Source organism: Passer domesticus, chromosome 1, assembly GCF_036417665.1.
Source record: "Passer domesticus isolate bPasDom1 chromosome 1, bPasDom1.hap1, whole genome shotgun sequence".
Lineage (NCBI taxonomy): Eukaryota > Metazoa > Chordata > Aves > Passeriformes > Passeridae > Passer > Passer domesticus.
The window spans coordinates 15,381,535-15,400,547 of record NC_087474.1 but is presented as its reverse complement, the minus strand read 5'-3'; the positions used below and the strand labels follow the sequence as shown (position 1 = coordinate 15,400,547).

The 19,013-nt window shown below is 39.4% G+C and overlaps 1 protein-coding gene across 1 annotated transcript; it reads left to right on the top strand.

Annotated features, from left to right (window-relative positions):
* The first annotated feature begins 1,071 nt into the window (after positions 1-1,071).
* Positions 1,072-15,367, top strand: RAB18 (RAB18, member RAS oncogene family). Its single transcript, XM_064406288.1, has 7 exons — positions 1,072-1,227; positions 3,786-3,841; positions 8,948-9,009; positions 10,800-10,872; positions 12,345-12,463; positions 12,544-12,610; positions 14,105-15,367. The coding sequence occupies exons 1-7, from the start codon at positions 1,160-1,162 to the stop codon at positions 14,281-14,283; spliced, it is 624 nt and encodes a 207-aa protein (XP_064262358.1). The 5' UTR covers positions 1,072-1,159; the 3' UTR covers positions 14,284-15,367.
* The last annotated feature ends 3,646 nt before the right edge of the window (positions 15,368-19,013 follow it).

Sequence of the window (19,013 nt, the reverse complement as noted above, 5' to 3'; positions counted from 1 at the left end):
TTTCTGAGGTAAAAGAGTCAGGAGACTGGATCCTGAAAGTGGAAGAAGCCAGGCAACAGAGAGGTTTACAAGAGAACGGTTTCTGTGTTGACCCTGGAATCCAGGTGAAGGCAAACGCTGAGCAGAGTCAGCAGTCTGCTGGAAGAGCTGTGCCCTCTGCAGCCATCGCTCTGACAGAAACCACGCCGGCCTCACAAGTTCACCTGCCTTGTGCAAACTGCTGACATGGCCTGATCTCTTCCTTTGGAGCGACTGGTTGTGTGACTGATCGCTGTGATTGTGGAGGAGCCTGAACTTGTTTGTGTTTGATGCAGTCAGTCTCTGGCCTGCCCAGAGGCTGCTCAGCAGGGCCAAGGACTACAGCACCGGTCGAGGAATCTCAGGCTCATGCCCGACACGTATGCTGTTAATTTTAGAAGAGTTGCACTTGTTTACACATGGCCTGAGGTGGGTTTCAAGCCATAATAGCAGGTTAGCCGAATTGGTTTTAAAGAGACTATCTCATAGGAATCGGGGAAAAACCCAACCAAACAACATTCTTGGCTTTTGAGGGAGAATGTAAGACGCTGGTAGAAAAGCACTTGGTGTCCCGTACCAGCAGGGCTCCAGGGCCGGTTGGCCCCCGCCCAGCCCGTGTTTTGAGGCAGGCTGCGGAGGCGGCAGCCGGCCCTGCTCCGGCCCCGGGCACTGCCCGCCTGCCTTCGAGCGCCGCAGGCAACCACAGAGTCGGTGAGGCTGGAAAAAACCTCTGAGCTCATCGCGGCCGAACGATGATCGATCGCCACCTTGTCACCCACACCGCAGCACTAAATGCCACGGACATTAAACGCCTCCAGGGACCGGGACTCCACCACCTCCCCGGGCAGCCCATTCCAACGTCTAACAACTCGCTGTCATTTTATTTGGTCGCTTTTCTCCCCACGGCCCCGGATTCTGACACCGACAGCAGCCGCACACCCCGCCAGGCCCCCCCGCTCCCCTCAGGTCACGGCCCAGCCGCGCAGCTCCCCCCGCCGCGCCGCCCGCACATGCGCGCAGCGCCCGGCCCGCCCCGCCCGCTGTAAACAAACCGCGGGCGGCCCCGCGCAGGCGCAGCGCCGCCGCCGCAGCTGCGCACGGAGCGTCGGGCGGTCGGGGCCGGTCCGGGGGCGCCGCCGCGATGGACGAGGACGTGCTGACCACCCTGAAGATCCTCATCATCGGCGAGAGCGGCGTCGGCAAGTCCAGGTGAGGGGGCGCCCGCCAGCCTTCCACAGCCTCTCCTGGCCGGCCGGCTCCGGCCTAGGCCCCTTGTCGGACAATGCCGCCTGGGCGCGGCCTGCGCCCCGCAGGGCCGGGCCCGCGGGGGGAGCTCCCTTCCCGGGCAGCTCTCCCGCGGGGGAGAGACTCCCTCCTCCTCCTCCTTCTCTTCTTCTTCCTCCTCATCCTCCGCGCTCCCGCGGCCGCCGGCCCCGAGCTGCTGTGTGCCAGGCTCAGCTGGCAGCGGATGAAGCGGGGCGTCTGTCCGGCTGCCCGGGTCAGCTGGGCCGCCCGTGCCCGGGGCAGCGCTGCGCCCTGCGGGGATACAGCCACCCTTGTACAGCTGCACGGCGCGTTCGGGTTAGCGTCTGGGCCGTAACACATATCTGCAGAGTCACAAGTGGCCCGGCACTGGGTGTGTGAGGGGCAGCTGGGGGTTTATTTGTGTTTATTTCTTTTTTAACTTTTTTTTTTTTTTTACAGTAACAGTTTTTACTAAAGGGTGTGGGATATAAATCCAGGAGGGATTTATATGTATGTACCACACCAGTAATTTTATATTTGATATTTTAGTGGCAATAATATATGTCCTCTGCTGTGACCCCAAATTGCATACAAGTTGCTAATTAGGGGGAAAAAAAGTTAAAAGTCTGTCAGTTACTCGTTTGATTAGCTACTGAATTGATAATGAGTACAGTAGGCCTCTCATGACAGACATGACCTGAGCAAATTTCTTTGAGTTGATGTCACCTCACATATGAGTGGCCATATGGAAGAATTTTTCCTGGGGCAGGTGAAACACAGGGGTTTAACATACCTATTTATATACATGTTTGTTTACATCAGAAAGCTTGCTAGAAGAGGCATGTTGTGGAGAAAATAAAAATGCCGTGGAGTTGTTCAGCTCCAGGAACTCAATATTGAATTATTCCAAAATTTATGTCTCTTACCTATTGTGTGACTAGGAAAGGTCAGATGCTGAGCAGGTATTGGCAAGGTGGAGTAAGTGGTTGATGTCCTGAGTTCTGAACAAATGTTGTCCTAAACATGGTCCCTGTGAGTCTTTGTAGAAGATGATAGCTACATATGAAAAAAAGGTAGAAGTTGGCTGGGCTAGGCATGCAAGATTGGTAAAATGATAGTGTTATTCTAGTAGCAGTATAACGGTTCCATAATTTCTCTGTTCTGAATGAAATTAGTATTGGTTGCAACTAAAAATAGCTGCTCTTAAATAGCATCCTTATAGAACTGTCTGTGGAATCTAAAAACCTGTGTGCTGTGATTTAGCATTTAAATAAAAATTTAATTTAAATTCAATAATTTAATTATTTAAATAGTAATATTTATTATTAAAATAATAAAATATTATTATTTTAATTATTCTTTGGTAAGTAAAGCTACCATTTGCTTTTGGGGTTCTGGAGTAAGGAGAGAAAAAAACGTTAGTCTGTGATTGACTTGGAGTTCTCACTCATCCTTATTGAAATAAAGGAATTTCAGTGGGCACTGTCATTGGAGGACTGTGTTCAAATGCTAAAAAGCACCTGACTTCTAAATTCACACGCAAAAGGAGGAGAAAAGAACAGGGTGGTGGGGAAGACCAAAAAGTAAATAAGGCTTTGTTTTGTTTCTCCATCCTGGAAATTAGTGGAAGCGTGGTCATAGCAAACAGCTGCCTGCCACGTGCACTTGCCACAGCTGTATAAGACTGCTGATTTTAGGAACTGCACACTCAGAATCTTTGTCTCTCACAAAAATATTTACATTTGACACTGGTGAAATTATGGGCACTTTTTTAAGGGACTCTGCAGTGCTATGGTGTGATGTGCTGTTAAATCTTAGTTGTAACTTTTTCTGTTGGTAGCAAACACATTCATCAGGATGGGGGAAATGTTGTGTGTATGAGTTGTTAATACAAAGAAATACAAAATCATAAAACACTGGGGGGCTATTTCTGCTCTTCAGCTTCTGTGGCTTTATTTCTGATGGGTGTTGTCCTTGCTGTTCCTCTGTGTGCCCAGTTCAAGGAGTTATTTCTGGGATGAAAAGCTGACTTGGAATTTGTTTATTTGTTTCTCAAGCTTACAGAAATACTGTGTGAAGCAATATTGAAACAAAACATACTGCTTTTGTACTGAATTCTGGGAGAAGAAAAATAGAATAAGGTTGAAGTAAAATGCATTGCAAAGCAGATCACATGACTATTCAGGCAACTGATTTGACAACTTGTGTGGTACTTTGTTTTCAAAGAGATGTTCTTGGTAATACATGCAGAGATATGGACTCAGGTAGCAGAGCGTGTCTGCTCTATTCTTTCCATGTTCTTTTCTTTTTTCCATATATTCTCTCCTACCGAAAAAAAAAAAAATTAAAAAAAATCAAATGTGAGTTTATTTAGCTATGTGATCTTGCAGTTCCTTTCAGACTTGTAATTTATAGGCTTTCAGCAAGGTATGGATATGCTGCAATAATAGTATCTCTCTTTTTTTTCCCCTATATGCTGCAATAATAGTATCTCTTTTTTTTTTTTCTTTTTTCCCTATCAGCCTTTTGCTGCGGTTCACAGATGATACATTTGACCCAGAACTTGCAGCAACAATTGGTAAGTATGTGCTGATACTACCTTAGAAAAACTGATAACATTTTCAGTGTAAAATTTTGGTTTGTTCAGACTTGTTTAACATATGAATTCTGTAAGAGCTACTACTCTCCTACTGATTCATGTGTGCAGAATAGCTGTCAGGTTTGTGACTAATGCTATTGCTGTCCAGACCTTGTGTCTGTGTAATATGATACTTGGTAGCTATCTTCAGACTCTGTAGCAGGTACTGTTAACTCTTCCAACTTCAAACAATACTGAAGTGCACTGGGCTCTGTGTAGTGTCTGCTTTTCCTCTGTAGAGAGGAAATTACAATGTGGCTTTTTTTTTCCCTCTGCTTAGCAATCAGTTCCTTGGCAGCTAGACTCCTGAGAACAGTGGAAGGGAGCCAGGAATCTGGAGCTGCTGGGGAAAAAGGCAGTGACGTGTCATTGCTGTGCTGGTATTATACCTACCAGCATGGCTCAGTTGTGCTGGGGGAGAGTGACCCAGAATGCAGGATACACTAAGTGGATTGGTTCTCAAAGGGAATAAAATGGAGCTTTTAAGAGTGTGGTGCAACTGTGCCAACTGAAATTATGGAAAATAGAGATGTTTTCACACCATCATTTCAGTTGCAATTTTTTACTTTCTCTGTAGGAAGAGTTCTGTCTAAGAGCTTATATAGAATTTTTTCTTTTGAGTTCAGCTGTTGGTAAGCAAAACCAGCTCTGTCTAATTTATTAAGAATTAAATAAATTGATGTTTTTCTCATTAACATTAATAAGATTCAGGAATACTATTTCATATAAAGCACTGAGAAGCCAAAGGGAGGAACGTGGCCTATTTTTGTTCATTCCATTGCTTATAAAAAATGAAGTTGTGCAAGTAGCCCCACCTCAGTTCATGAGGGAGGATAGTGTGGAAGGCAACAGGAATGAAATAGATCAGGTTGTAAAGATGGCAATCTTGGATTCTAATCTAATAGTTCTGGCACTGTATATACTTCAGGTCCTGTTACTTTCTTGATATGCCAACCATGGGAGCCAGGCAGTTAGTGCAGAATAGCTACTTCAGCTTTCATGATGTTTTGGATACCAAAAGAGTAGCTCAGTCTCTGAGTGGGCATCTTTATTGTTTGGGGGTTTTTTGTTTGTTTTTAGTGCTGGGGTTTCTTTTTTTCCATTCTGCCGTTTGTATCTGTGTTAAAAACTGTCATCATTTGAGAAACTAAGGAAATATTTCCTGAAGGAATTCTTCTTTGGGTTTGTAAGCATGCACAACAGCATGTGTGGTAGCTAATCATGGATTGCTAAATAGCAACATTTCAAGGTTTGTTGCTGGCAGGTCCTACTCTGCTGTATTTCTGGTATGGAAAAGGAGGAAGAGTACTCAATGTAAGCATTACTTCAGATAGCAAATATACTAATCTGGAATGAATGTGATCATTTGGCAGGAAAAGTCAGTTTCTAGAGATTGAGCAAATGTGGCGTAGATCACTCTGTGAGGCGCAGCCAGCTGATGTTTGAGGTAGTGCTGTGCAGTAGAGCTGCTGTGACCCCAGCTGTGCAAGTCCTACAGCATGGTGTGAGGGGCCCCTGGGGGATAGCAGATTCATTTTGTGTCGGCTTAACTGGAAGAGGACAAAGTAGGTTCTTATTTGTTTTCTCATTTTTCTTTTTAAACTACTATCCAGTGCCATCGCCACTTTTCTGGTGAATGTATTTCTAAGAAGCAAAATGTCAGATTTAAATTCAGGGCATGATTTGTTGTTCATATAGATAAAGCAGTTGGAGTGAGTTCCTAGAGGTAACTATTCTGCTGCACGAAGACAGACCCTAGATGCCAATTTCAGGTACTAACAAGATGGTGAAATGTCAAAACATTTTGTGAGTCTTGGCTTGGAGTTCTTTTTGTGCTAATTAAACATACTATTTGTTTTGAGAGTTGGGGGACAGAAGAGGTTTTAAAGCCTCTCCTGTTGAAACTGAAGAATATTGTGCTTTTTCAAAATTAATGGACTATAAATAATGTCTTCTTTCAATGTCATCTGCATACTGACTGCTGAACTGGCTAACATGACTATATTTTTTAAAATTTGGTTTGAAAGTGAGGAGAACTTTGGTTGGTTTGGTTTTCTTTAAGATATAGCAAGAAGTGCACACAAACCCACAATACTGAGGAAAGCCTTGGCAGCAGTACAACTGATCCCCTGTGATGAGCTGTTGAGACATCTTAACCTTTATAGATTGCACAGACCTGTTGGGTGCAATTTAAAGGAAGCCTTAAATTATTGTTTCATGTGGGTTATTCTTCAGAACTTAGTAAAAATCCTGTGATTTTCTTCAAAGAATAAGCTGCTTTTGGCAAATAGTTCAGCTTTAGTAGCTTTAGTTGGATTAAACATGTTGTATTTAACCTGGCAGATTACCTGTCCTTGTATTCTCTTGAGGCTGGCTTGTTTGTTGGGCTTCATCACATGGATCTTACCAGACTACTTGTACCCAGTATTTTCTGTTGTCCTTACTGCTCATGCTTGTCTTCACTTGCTTGCTCTCTGTAGGAGAGAGTGTAGATAAGTGTTCAGTGCCACCTGTATTTTGCAAATGAAGTGATGTAGTGAGATCTGACGTTTCTTAACTTTTTACCTTTCCTTGCATTTGGAGTCCTCAAACTCCTAAGCTGTCTAGCTTGTCACTTACCTACAACACAAACACTACACTGTAGCTAATTGTGCACTTACTGTAAACACAGCGTAGCGTTGGTGGCCTGAATGTGGGAGCAGTGTCAGTGACAGAGCTGCTTCTTACAGATGTGAGGCTGTAGTGTGTTAGTGTGTAGTGCTGAGGCAGGAGGTGTAGCACACAGGAGTAGAGGCTAGCAGTGCTGGCTTGTTGCTGATGGAAAGCACTGGCAGCTTTCTGCTGTCAAGGGCAGACACATCACTCTTGCAGGGTCAGAACTGATACCTGTCACACAAACATGTCTGTTGATTTTAAGAAATATAAGTACCCTGTTTGTTCAATTCAACGAGATTTTCTTGAGCCTTAAAATTTTTTCTACTTGTCTTTCCTTATAGCAGGTATAGGCAACCAAAAACCCAAGTATTTAAAAGTTTTCTTTTTGTTTTGGCTTTTACATGTGTTAAGCTCCTTTGTTAGAATTCTATTTTACTTGTCACAATCACTTTAAAGGGTGTATTTCGGTGTGTTATTAGTTAATTTTCATAATTTTGCTTTTCAACAGTTTAATGCATGAGGTTTAGTCGCTTTTTTAGTTTCTTATTTTACTTGCATTGATCTTGCAAAATTTAAAGTGATTTTTAAACCAGCTGCAAGGCTAATATAAAGGTATATAGATCCATTTCCATTAAATGGAAATTGCTGAACTGTGCAGGCACAAGATACTGAATGTGTTTACTGAATGGGAGAAGGATACTGTGTCTTCAGAATGCATAAAATATGTTTATCTTAAGAAAGAAATTATATTTCTTGAAATAATTATTATGTATTTTGTCATGTTAAGTATCCAACAGACTTGTAATATCTGCGGTTACAAGTTTTGGTGCCAGACAAATGGAGAAAAGAATGCACTGTGAACTGTTGGACATGCTGACCTAACTGCAGATGGGGATTTTTGGAGTTCAGGGGAAGAAACATGCAATTACAGTGGAAGAAAGAGATTCTGTTAGTCTGAAAGTTACTGCTGAGTGCTGAAAAGAGGACAGAACAGAATGTTCTCTAGAATCAAATTGAGTCAAATTGCTAGCAAAGCAGTCTTCTGTGAACTAGGTAAAGTTCTGAGAACTGGCGTTTAAAATAAAGTTAATAACTGTTCTTTTCTGTTAACATAACTGTAGAATAATGTACCATTCTTGTGCATGGTATTTAGCATTGTATTACTGCTAAGCTAGGGACTAAGAGTCCTAGTACCTGAAAAAAATCTAAGTTCTGTTCAGTTACTACAAAAGTTGATGTACTTTGGGAAAATTTTGCTTGAAAGAGAGTATGGACTTCTTCCAGTGCTTGTCTGAGAAACACCTGACGCTTAAGGGAACACTTCAGTGAGCTGAAGCTGTGAAACAGTGGAATAAAAATGGTATTTACTTTTTTTGAAACAAAGCTCTTTTGAAGTTCTGTGCAACTGAAGTTTTAATCTGCTTGTAATACGCAGTTTCTTGATCATCCTATATATCCTTTGTGACTTTAAGTTGAATGTATTTTGGCAGCTGCTTGTATTTGTTTATAATCTGAATGAATTTGGGAATGTAAGTGTAGCACACTCATCCCAAGCTCTACTCATTTTGCATCAGAATACTTTAATTCTTTTTATGGTAGGGAGTTGATTGACATTGTAATTCCAAGTACAAAAAGGTTGCTGTTGCACTTGAAAGTTGTTCTTATAGAAGTATCACCTTTCCATACTGCTACTTCATTTTGGAGCTGCTGCCTGGTGAGAAGTGAAAGTCGCTCTGAAATACTTGAAGTGTATTTCTGGTAGTTACTTGCTGTTAGTAATCTAAGGTTGTATTAAAGCATAATGCATCATAATTCTGATGAACCTCTCAAACAGATGTGTGTCACTATATAATTTAAATTTTCAGTCTAATAAGCCTAGATTTGCAGCACTAGCATGCTGTTCTTCTTGACTTGAGTTTTGTGCATCTTGTCCTTGAGCAGTTGAGAGGCTCTAGTTCCTGGGGGTGGAGGATACATGAAGGGGAAGAATTGTCACACGGTGGAGTAGATGACTGACTAGTAGGACCATTATCTTGTCTGTTTGGAGAGTGTTTGTGAGTAATGAATAGAAAGTTAATCCATTTGAATTATGAACTAGAAAATTTGTCCTGGAATAGGTGCTTTAATACACGAGATACAGTATTTGCCTTACTTCCATAAGATATTTGAGTCAATGGCACAGAAGCCCCTTAAGTTTTTGCAAAAGCATGTCACCAAGAAAACCTTACATTTTGAGCAAGGTTCATAAATAGCTAATGGAACTTACTCTTCCTGCTCATGTCAAAACATGGGTTTTTTGGAGATTGATTTTATTTTTTCCATTTCTCTTTATTGTTTTTTCAAAGATAGCTGTAATATGTTTGAAGACCTAAAATATTTTTCTTCCTCTAGGTGTGGACTTCAAGGTGAAAACTATTTCAGTTGATGGAAACAAAGCTAAACTGGCAATATGGGTAAGTCTCTCCTAAGTTCTTCATGTGTTGCTTTCTTTAGGAGTAGCTAGGGGTTTTATTATGTAAAGTTTGTATAGAATCCTTTTCTGTTAGTATGAAGGTGATTTGGAGGAGTGGGAGGTTAATACTGCAGCACTCAGAAGTTGCAGTGAGCTGTGGGACAGCTGGCTGAGGGGGTAGCTCTGCTGCCTGTGAGCTTCTGCAGTACTAATTGCAGATCTGGTTGGGAAAGAAGTAGGGAAAAGAAGGAACTAAATGGTATTAAATCAGTAGAAGGGTGCACTTCTTTACTAAATTTTGCCTATAATGATGAGGTTGTGTATTAATAGGTTAAGAATTACAGTTGTGTGCTCATATGTGCTCTTTAGACCCATTTTTTGTCTAAACTTCACAGCCATCATGCAAAGACTTTTATAAGCTCAACATCAGAATTATTTGTAGCAGATGCATTTCAAAGAGAAAGGCAATGTATGTAATCATAGCTTTAGTGTGTTCAACTTCTGCCATAGTTAAAAGCAGAGCTTCCCTTACAGCAAGTGAAGAAAAAGTACTCCCAAGCTTTTAAAAAATATTCTCCATTGTGTAAACCAGCCTCCACACTTCTGTGACTTGAAGCTCATTTTTGAATAGTCAGACCCAGTTGTGTCTTCTCATACCAAGCAAGATTAAAACTTTGTTTCTTGTATAAGTGAGATATCAGACCTTTTGTTTTCTTGGGAAGTAGTAGTAGAGTATGAAATGTGTATTGCAGTGCTTCTGTCGCTTGGAGGGTGCTTCATACCTCACTAACAAACAGGACTTATGTCTTAGTTACAGTAGTAATCATCAGTGAAATAAATGGGTTTGACAAGGAAAATAAATGCAATAGTGTGACAGAAAATAAAGAATGGGTGCAGGAGGAAAACCAGACTGATAGCAAAACAAGGAATGATAAGTTAGGGGTTTTTTTTCTTTCATTTTGGTAAATAGAAATAATCATGAGGTAAACTGGAAAAAAAAATTTTGTGATGGTGCATCATGACACAAAGCCTGTTTTAGATGTGTGACGTTGACTGAGTGGCTTGTAGAATGTTGAAGTTTAGTTTGCTTATCCAGATTCTTTGTCAGGGAATCCACAGTGTTTCATGTGTCACTTCTAACCTAGGTAAATTAAGAAAGTTGTTTAAATATTCTGTGCATAAAGCCTTCAATGAGTGTGCGCTATAACTTTATCTCTGACAAGAAAACAGGTTTCTAATTTTGGTGGGTTATGGGGTTTTTTTCAGAGCTATTGACCCTTTAAATTTTGGGATGTAAACTCAACTTTGCTTAAAACCAGAGAAACCTTTGACTTATTCCTGCTTCTGCTGTGTTATAGCATGTTAGTCCATTTACCCAGATACTCAATCAAATTTAACTGGAGCAAGTGATTGAAGTGAGGGAACTGGTTTTGTTGTCATGAGCTGTGATGCTTGTTAGAAAATCTTAGTACTGCAGCTGTGCTGCTTTCTTGCTGGTTGCTGCAATACTAGCTGCAGATGAAATGGCTTTGCAGAAGTGGCCATCTTACTGTTATATAATCCAGTTACATGCTACATCTAATAGTGCAAAGGTGCTTCCTGGGACAGACTACATAAAATCTCAAAATTAATGTGTAGTAAAACAGCAGGGGATGGAATAAACTCAGCTAATCTGCTAGTGGAATATAGTTTAAATCTTACTCTGTATGTTCATTAGAAGTAGAATACCTGAAAGCTAAACTGTATTCTGCTCAAATTGTGACTAATGGAACTTTTTGAATGGTTTATTAGGATACTGCAGGTCAGGAGCGGTTCAGGACATTAACCCCCAGTTACTACAGAGGTGCACAAGGTGTTATCCTAGGTAAGTATATCTTTGCAAGCTAGTTCATATGTTCGTGGTTTTCTCATGCATTGGAGTTACACAAACTCATATAGCCTTTATATAATATGTAAGTGATATTTAAAATCTTTGTGTTGAACAACTCATATAAACACATCTTGGTGTCTCAACTTCTTTCTCATGTAGTCAATCTGACCAGCTTGAGAAGCTCTGAGTTTTGAATGAGAATAAAAGCTACTACTCTCTGAAAGGATAGCTTGGAGGTGTTGTCCTTGTGCTGTCATGAATTTGTCTTTTATTTATTGCTTTTTATTTTTGCCTGTGCTTACTAAGTGCAGAGTAAAAAAAATTCTCCTCAGTGTAGTCTCTCTGTATACAGCTTTTTCTTCTCGTAGTTTTTTTCCTAATGAAACTAATAATATAAACCATGTGGAATCCGGCTAAGGTTTTTTGTTACTTGTTTCCCAACTGATGGAATGCTACACAGAGAATCACATAGAAAAGACCAGCTGGACATGTAGAAAGCACCAATCTGTGTTTGAGAAAGCCAGGCAAAACCCATAATTTCAGCCTCACGGTCAAGTCTCATTTGTGCTTTTTTTGGTGTATGGAAGCGTGTTTGCTAGGCACTGAGCTCTGAAATTCTGCTTCTCCACTGCTGGGAGTGAGGAGCTGACTGAAGTAAGGGCAGGGATGTACATTTAATTTTCGTGAAGTTGCTTCTGACTTCAGAGAGTCTTGCTATGCTATTGTGTTTAGTTAAATTGTTTAATGGGGAATAACATCTGTCATGTGACTTCCTGGTAGGTTTCCCAAGTTGTGAGTTGTGTTATCTTCCTTGTATAGGAAGGTGTTGTCAAAACATGTTGTATCAAGTCACTTAATTGTACTGAACCTGCAACTTACTTACTGTTGAAAGCTGTAAACAAGCGCTGTTTGCCAGATAATCTCAACAGCAGAACCTTCTTTCTCTTCCCTTTATACAGTATCTCCTATTTCTTTGTTACCTGTCTTCAAAAAATAAGGCTGTTCATGCAAGCCAACTTACAGATTTGATTGAAAGGAGCTGTTTATGCCTATCTGCACATGCGATGTGAAAACAAAGGAAAAACCCACTTTCATAGCTTCAGTACTGAAGGTTGTGCTGTCCTGTTTGCATAGCTGTTGTGTAGTGATTTTAAATATCCTACATGAGGGATCAGCTAGTGTAGAATTCCTAGGAGAATGATAGTCCCTAGCCTGTAAGCTAGGGTATATCAAGGAATATTAGTCTGGGAACCGTAGGTGGCTGAAGCTTGGAGTTGTTCTGCCTCAGTGGTTTGAGTTGTTAGATGTCCTGCTTTCTTTCCAGTTGTTTGTACAAAAGGTAAATTGAAATCCTTAGAACTCCTTCAGTTTTCTGATTCAAAAAAGCCATCATTTTTGCAACTTTTGTAATGTAAGCTGTAATTCTTGGAAAAATATTGTGAAATAATATCACTAATATCTTTCAGTTTATGATGTCACAAGAAGAGATACTTTTGTCAAGCTGGATAACTGGTTAAATGAATTGGAAACTTACTGCACAAGGAATGACATAGTGCAAATGTTAGTTGGAAACAAGATTGATAAGGTAAACCAAATTCAACTGCAGTGAGTAATCTGCTGGTATATTTTGTTAATAAGGAATATTAATGCTTTGTTTTATTATAGGAAAACCGTGAAGTTGACAGAAATGAAGGCCTCAAATTTGCAAGAAAACATTCCATGTTGTTCATAGGTATGTTATAGATACTTGCAGAGATCTTGATTTTTGTTACATAAGGAAAAGTACCACTTCTGTAGGATTGAGAATCTTTATGTATACAGTCCAATTAATGATATTTCTCATCTGTGCTGGACACAAAGATAATGGAAATTCCTGTTTCTTAAAGTTCTGCCTGTCCAGATACCTGTTCTAGCTGTGGATGATTATGTAGAAATTCATAAGGATGAAGGTCAGAGTACAGGTTCTCCATAGTGTGATGAAACCTGTTTGGGGTTTTGTCTGATTTCATTCTCCAGCTGACTTGCTAAATTAATAACAGGAGCAAAATGAAAGAAGGAAAACTGGTGCTGGTGGCCAGCCTTCAGTGTAGCAAAATGGCTGGTGTCTGAGAGAAATCTGTGTTAGAACTGGGATGTAAAAACAGGTAGGTATATAATTAACTTATGAATGGTGGGTGGGATTGAAAAATGACATAATTATGACTGGAGCAAATATATTGGTCTCATCTTGCTGCAAAATGAAATGGGTCTTGTAGGCAAAGCCATGTAATGCTAAATTAAAAAATGGGTGTTGAAGTGACTCTTTATGCATATGTTTATTATGTGTTTCACCTAAGGATCAGAAGGAATTACTTCACAGGATTTTTCCAGTAGCAAAGCAGTTCATTGATATGTACTTATTCATTCTTGTACTTAGACTTAGATTCTTTGTCTCTGACTGAAGATTTACTTTTGTTTAGTGTCCTGCTCTGTTTCTTTTTAGCCACAGCGTCAGATGTGGAAATAACAGTTCAAAGTTGAGGCACAAGCTACTAAGAGCGTGGGAGATGAAAACAAAAATGAAAATTAGACTATAAGTGTACATATATGTATGTGTGTGTGTATATATGTATGCTACCTATGCTGAGTATCTGTGTGGCTGCGTAGAGGAACAGGGCAAGCCCTTGTGGGGCTTGAACAATTTCTTATGTTCACATAACATAACCTGTGGGCAGATTTCTTAGTCTTGGTCAAAGTAAGGATCCCGACTGAAATTATCTAGAATTCTGTGAACTGCAAAAGGAATGAGATGCATTATTGCTTTTATCAGATGAGTTTTATCATGGAGACTGCCCAGATCTGCAGTATGGATCCTTGATTCGTATGGTCTGATGGTACATTGTGATTAATGTACAGAACTGAAACACAGAACGGCAAACAAGTTCTTCAGACAAGAATCCAAATTTTTCTTATTGGAGTGCTTTCCACAGGAAAATAAAGCTAGGCTATAGCTGTCTCTGTATGTTCAGAAGAAATTTGACTTGAAAGCTCTTCTGTTAAAAATATTCTGAGGTGCTACATGTGTGGTGACAAATCCACATAGTTTCCAATTTTGGCACCGCTGTGTTTTTAGGAATAGGTTGTAGAAGTTTTAATTGTGTTGTAGGTTGAGACTTAACTGAAAGAGAAATATTAAACAAGTTACCACGATATACTAACGCTTGATTTTTTTGTGTCCCTTCTCCAGAGGCAAGTGCAAAAACATGTGATGGTGTGCAGTGTGCCTTTGAAGAACTTGTCGAAAAAATCATTCAGACTCCTGGACTGTGGGAAAGTGAAAGCCAAAACAGAGGTGTAAAGTTATCAAACAAGGAAGATGGATATGGAGGAGGAGGAGCATGTGGTGGATATTGTTCTATGTTATAAACTTTGGGAAGCTTATTCTTTGCATATTTAAACAGATAGTTACATCTTTCTGTACATAAAGTCATTAAATGCTATTTTTAGGGACCTTGCAGTTTGCACATATTTGTTTTGTATCATGGCAGTGAACACTTGTAGAAAAAATGTTCTGCAGCTTTCCCAGTCTGAAAATGTTATGGTAAGCATGCCCAATTTGCAATCTTCAGGTTTTTATAAGTAGCATTAATAATGTGCAAGAACAAATGCACTAAAAATTTTACAACTGTATACATTAATTGTGTAACTATTCTAAACAAATCCATCTAACAAATACTGCATTGTCTGCTCTTTGTCTTATTTTTAAATTCTGTTGAAATTATAGAACTATATAGTGTGCACAGATCTTGGAAACAGTATGAACTATAAATGTTACATTTCATCTCTTCTAGTAAATGCTTTTTTTAAGGTATTAAAAGCAGCAGGATTATACAGTTCTTAGACAAATCTGCTAAAATTTTGTCTTTCAACAGTGCAGTCTAAAACACAAATTGGCACAGGCCCTAGTTGGCATCAGCACTTTCTTGAAGAGATGCTTTGAAAGCTTCCTTTGCAAAGCTGGGAGACGCCATGTTTTCCTTTTAATCATCACTTCAGTTGATGGCTTAACTGGAGTTTTAATCCTGTGATATTTATATACTAAATTTGTGGTACTCTTGCACTCTAGGTTTTTATGATGGTCTGCTCTAGACTTGCTGCAGAAAGTCTTCATTATTGGCAAGGGCTCTGAGTGATGTCATTGTTCTTTCATTGTGAATCATTTTGCCACACTTCAGTATGGATTCCTAATTTTCTGAAATGTTTGTACTATAAGTTTATCTCAATTGTAGCTCACTGTGACTGTGAGATCTCTTATCACGTCTGCTTTGTGCAGCTACTTATTCCGAAATAAAACTTCTGTCACAGACACTAAATGGGAAGCTATAGGGCTTCTTGATCTCTGTATGAAAAAATACTATTGCAATGAGTATTCACTTGAATTTACTGTATCAAAGCCAATGGTTTGTTTCAGAAGACTTGTATAGACTTAAATAAATTTTTTTCCACAATATTCAACTTTTTTTAACCTCTTTCTATTGCAGAGTTCTATATTTTCTAGCACATGGTTTAAACAAGGTCATTTCGTACGTACAAATTATTTCTAAAAGACAAGACAAAGATGCTGTGTGGGACTTTTAAATAATCACTATAGTGCAGTCAGTAAATGAACTATTAGTTTCTTGTAAATATAGTGAATGACAGCATCTTTTATTACTGCAAGGTTTTGTCTAAATGTCAGCATACGTGATCTGTGTTTTGCACCGGGTTTGGCTGCTTCTGTTAAAATACGTTTTCTTCACATGGAAACTTTGTTTTCTGTTCTGTTTTATACTTGATAGAAAACTTACCAAATTTTGAAGGCTTAACCATGCTAGTTGTTTTTTCTAAATATTGTATCTAGTATTGTTAATGTAGTAGGATAATTTAAGAATGTAATTGTAATTAATATTAAATATGCATAAACATTATATTAAAATCTTAGATTTGCATTACTGTTGCATGCAGAGTATGTGGGCTGAGCAAATCATGTTTGTTAGCATTGAGGTCAAAGGATTTTGGCTTTTGTAGCCTCACAGTAAAGGAAAGTTATAGGTGAATTAAAACTGAGCAACTTACTTGCCAACTACTGCTGACAAAATTATCATAATGCTAGCAGATGCTTGTAATTTATTTCCATTAATTATTTGTAAATATTTATAGATATTTACATATTTTTAAATAACTTACAAATATGTAATTTGTTTTCCCCCCTAGTTTGGGTGCATCCCTATACTAAGAGGAGGCTTAACTTTTGGTTTCTCACAGAAAGTCCTTTTATCAAAGGACCTGGATTCATCTCTGATTCTGCCTTTGCCAGATCTGGCAGCTTTTGTCAGAGGGGGGGAATGGCGGGGCGTTCTGAATAGTGGGTATTGTTCTGTGAAACAATTAAGTCATTCCTTACTGCACTGCAAAATATTTCTGGGAGAGAAGTATTCTGAAACAGCATAATTAGTGAGACAGAGTAGTTAGACGGGTGGTTTTCTTTAAGTAGATGTTTTCTAATTGACTTGCAACTAGCTTTTCTGTCTTCATCTTTTAAGCATGTTTAGTTATGTCTCTGAGGAATGTTTTTCCTAGAGCATCACTTCTTTTCATCATTTCTCTGTCAAGAGGCTCTGCACTGGAAGGCTGTGTTCTTGTACTTTCAGTATTTGTTAAAGAAAATTTGGCAACAGTTACTGTGCTACATTTTTTAATTCTTTCTCTTGCCTTTTTTTTGTTATTTTTTATTTGTATTTGAGGGTGTGGAGCTGCCATCTTTCAAATAAATCTGTTCCCATGCTTCCTGAGTTTTTCTCCCTTTGTAGGTCAGGTTATCTCTCAAGAGCACACCCACTGTTGTAGGTGTACTACAAGTGTATCTGAAACTACTAGATGCTGTGCCATAAGCTCTGCTCAAAGCTGATGTGGGCCTATTTGTGGAATGGTGGGGGTATTGCATCCAGAGAAGTGTGTGCAAGAGGTCCTTCAGCCTGCCTCAGTAGGCAGCAGAGGGATAAGGGAGAGAGCTGTTTGCTCTTCTTCAGGTAATGAGAATGAGACCATGTCCATGGCAGGGAGTTTTATACACTAAAGCACTAAACCACAGTGAAGTAACTAAAATCTTCTGTGATCACGAAAGGCAGTTAAAATTAAAGTTGCTTCCAGTTCATTTACTCTAGTCAATAAAATGCTGATTAGCAGTTTAGTACTCGGGCCTGGCAGGTGTTTTTTGTAGGCTTTACGCTAGCCTGGAAGAATATGGCACAGCACTTGCATCTTCTTAAATTTACACTTGAGAATACTGCTAAGTATTATGGTTTTGTCTTGTGTTTCTTCTGTTGCTGTTTTAAAAAGGGAGGTGAAGCAGGCTTCTGATGGAGCTTTCAAGATGCTGGGATTTTTATTGCTAGTGGGGCTTTTGTCCCAACTACAGCATCACTTTTCCTGTTCTGCTCCAATAATGAGATCAACAACTGGCTCAAAGTAAGTCTTAACTAAATGAAAATGAGAGTTCAGTGTGTCCCCAGACAGTAACAGTGACTGCCTCATCAGCCATGGCAGAGCTTCAGGGCACGGTGGTGTTGCTGTTGTGTACCACAGTGATAAGTGCTCTGTCTGATTCCTTTGTAGTTCCCTTGTTTGCCAGTGACCTGATGTATGGTGAGCTACAATAACCCCTCTAATTTTGCCCTGTAGTTTGGTACAATAATTCTGTATTTTGAGGCCTAACTGATACATTTTTTTAAATACTTATAATACTTGGGCAGTCTGTGTTATGATTAATACAAGTTACTGCTCTTTAGCTGTTGGAGGATTGTTGTAAGTGGTCATGGTGCTGCACCCATCCTGTCCAAAGCCCCTGTGGTAGGTTTGTGTCTTGCTGTCCTTCTGCGTGCCTTACTGATGCCTTAGTAATGCCTTATTGATGAAAGCATCAATAAGCAATATTAGCATAAGCAGGACTTTTTAATTTTGCCAGACAAATCACTACATACATTTCAGACCTAGCTGAGCCTTGAAGGGCAAAATACAAAGTGTTTTTCCTGGCCACTGTCCAGCAGTGGCAGAAAAAAGAGAGAAGCTCTCCATTAAAACTTCCAAGTTTTTTTATTTTTTTTTTTTTTTTTTTTTTTTTTTTTTTTTTTTTTTTTTTGTTTCTACACCCTTTGTGAGTACCTGTGGCACCTTAATTAAAAATTTATGAGGTGTTATATGGGCAAAGAACTAAGAAGATGTGTTTTCAAACTAGTGCATGCATATGTTCTGTGATTGATTTAATGCAATGGAAGTTTTGTCCTTATCCTTGTGCCTGAGTAACATCTGGTCCTTTCTGTTAGAGTGAAAATGGTCACAGTGAGTAAATATTTCTTTTTCTCATGCTCCCAGTTTCTGTAACATCTGTGTGTGTTTTATGTACAATGATAGCAAAATTCCCAGTCAGTTTCTAGAATTTCTGGGCTCTAGTTCTTTATTTTAGAAGCTTAAAACAATCTCAGAAAAGTGTTAATATAGAAGTGTCAAATCATGATTGGAAGGAAACCCTCCTAGTGTTTTCTGTGTATCATCAGCTCTAGATTTACTAGCATCTGGTAATGTCTGCTTGGATCCTTTTGACAGGAGTGCTTGGTTCCCAGTTCTTAATGCTTGTCAGGCTGGACTTTCTGAGGAATGTGGCTATCCAGATGTTGTTGACAGCATGAAACTTGTTCTTTAACAGTAATGAGAAGGTCCAGATGTAGCTACTTAGGATTAGGAGTGAAGCTGTGAACTGGGGTTCAGGGAAGAGCAGTAGCAGGCCCCTAAACTGTGAAGACAGTTTTAATAATGTGTAATACATTGTGTAAACAAAACAGAAACTATTATAATGCATGGTATAGTAAGCATATTAAATATAGCTGGCACTATTAATGTCATTTAATAAAATATATAAATGTATAAACTTTTTATATCAGGGACTGTGTCATCTCTTGAAATTCAGCTTTAGATGTAATTACTTTTGTTCAGAGTAGGTATGAGATGGATGGATGGATGGATGCATGCATGCAGGCTAAGCCTGTGGGCAGGTGTCATCCAGAGTAAGGACACTTATGGAACCAAGATGGAGGGAACCTGAAGGACTGGTGTAAAGTTGT

What these genes read in the sequence shown, in the direction of transcription:
- RAB18 (XM_064406288.1), top strand. Translation starts at nt 1,160, where the DNA reads ATGGACGAGGACGTGCTGACCACCCTGAAGATCCTCATCATCGGCGAG. An exon ending in AGCGGCGTCGGCAAGTCCAG is followed by an intron (nt 1,228 to 3,785) that starts GTGAGGGGGCGC and finishes TTTCCCTATCAG; the next exon opens with CCTTTTGCTGCGGTTCACAG. An exon ending in ACATTCCATGTTGTTCATAG is followed by an intron (nt 12,611 to 14,104) that starts GTATGTTATAGA and finishes TCCCTTCTCCAG; the next exon opens with AGGCAAGTGCAAAAACATGT.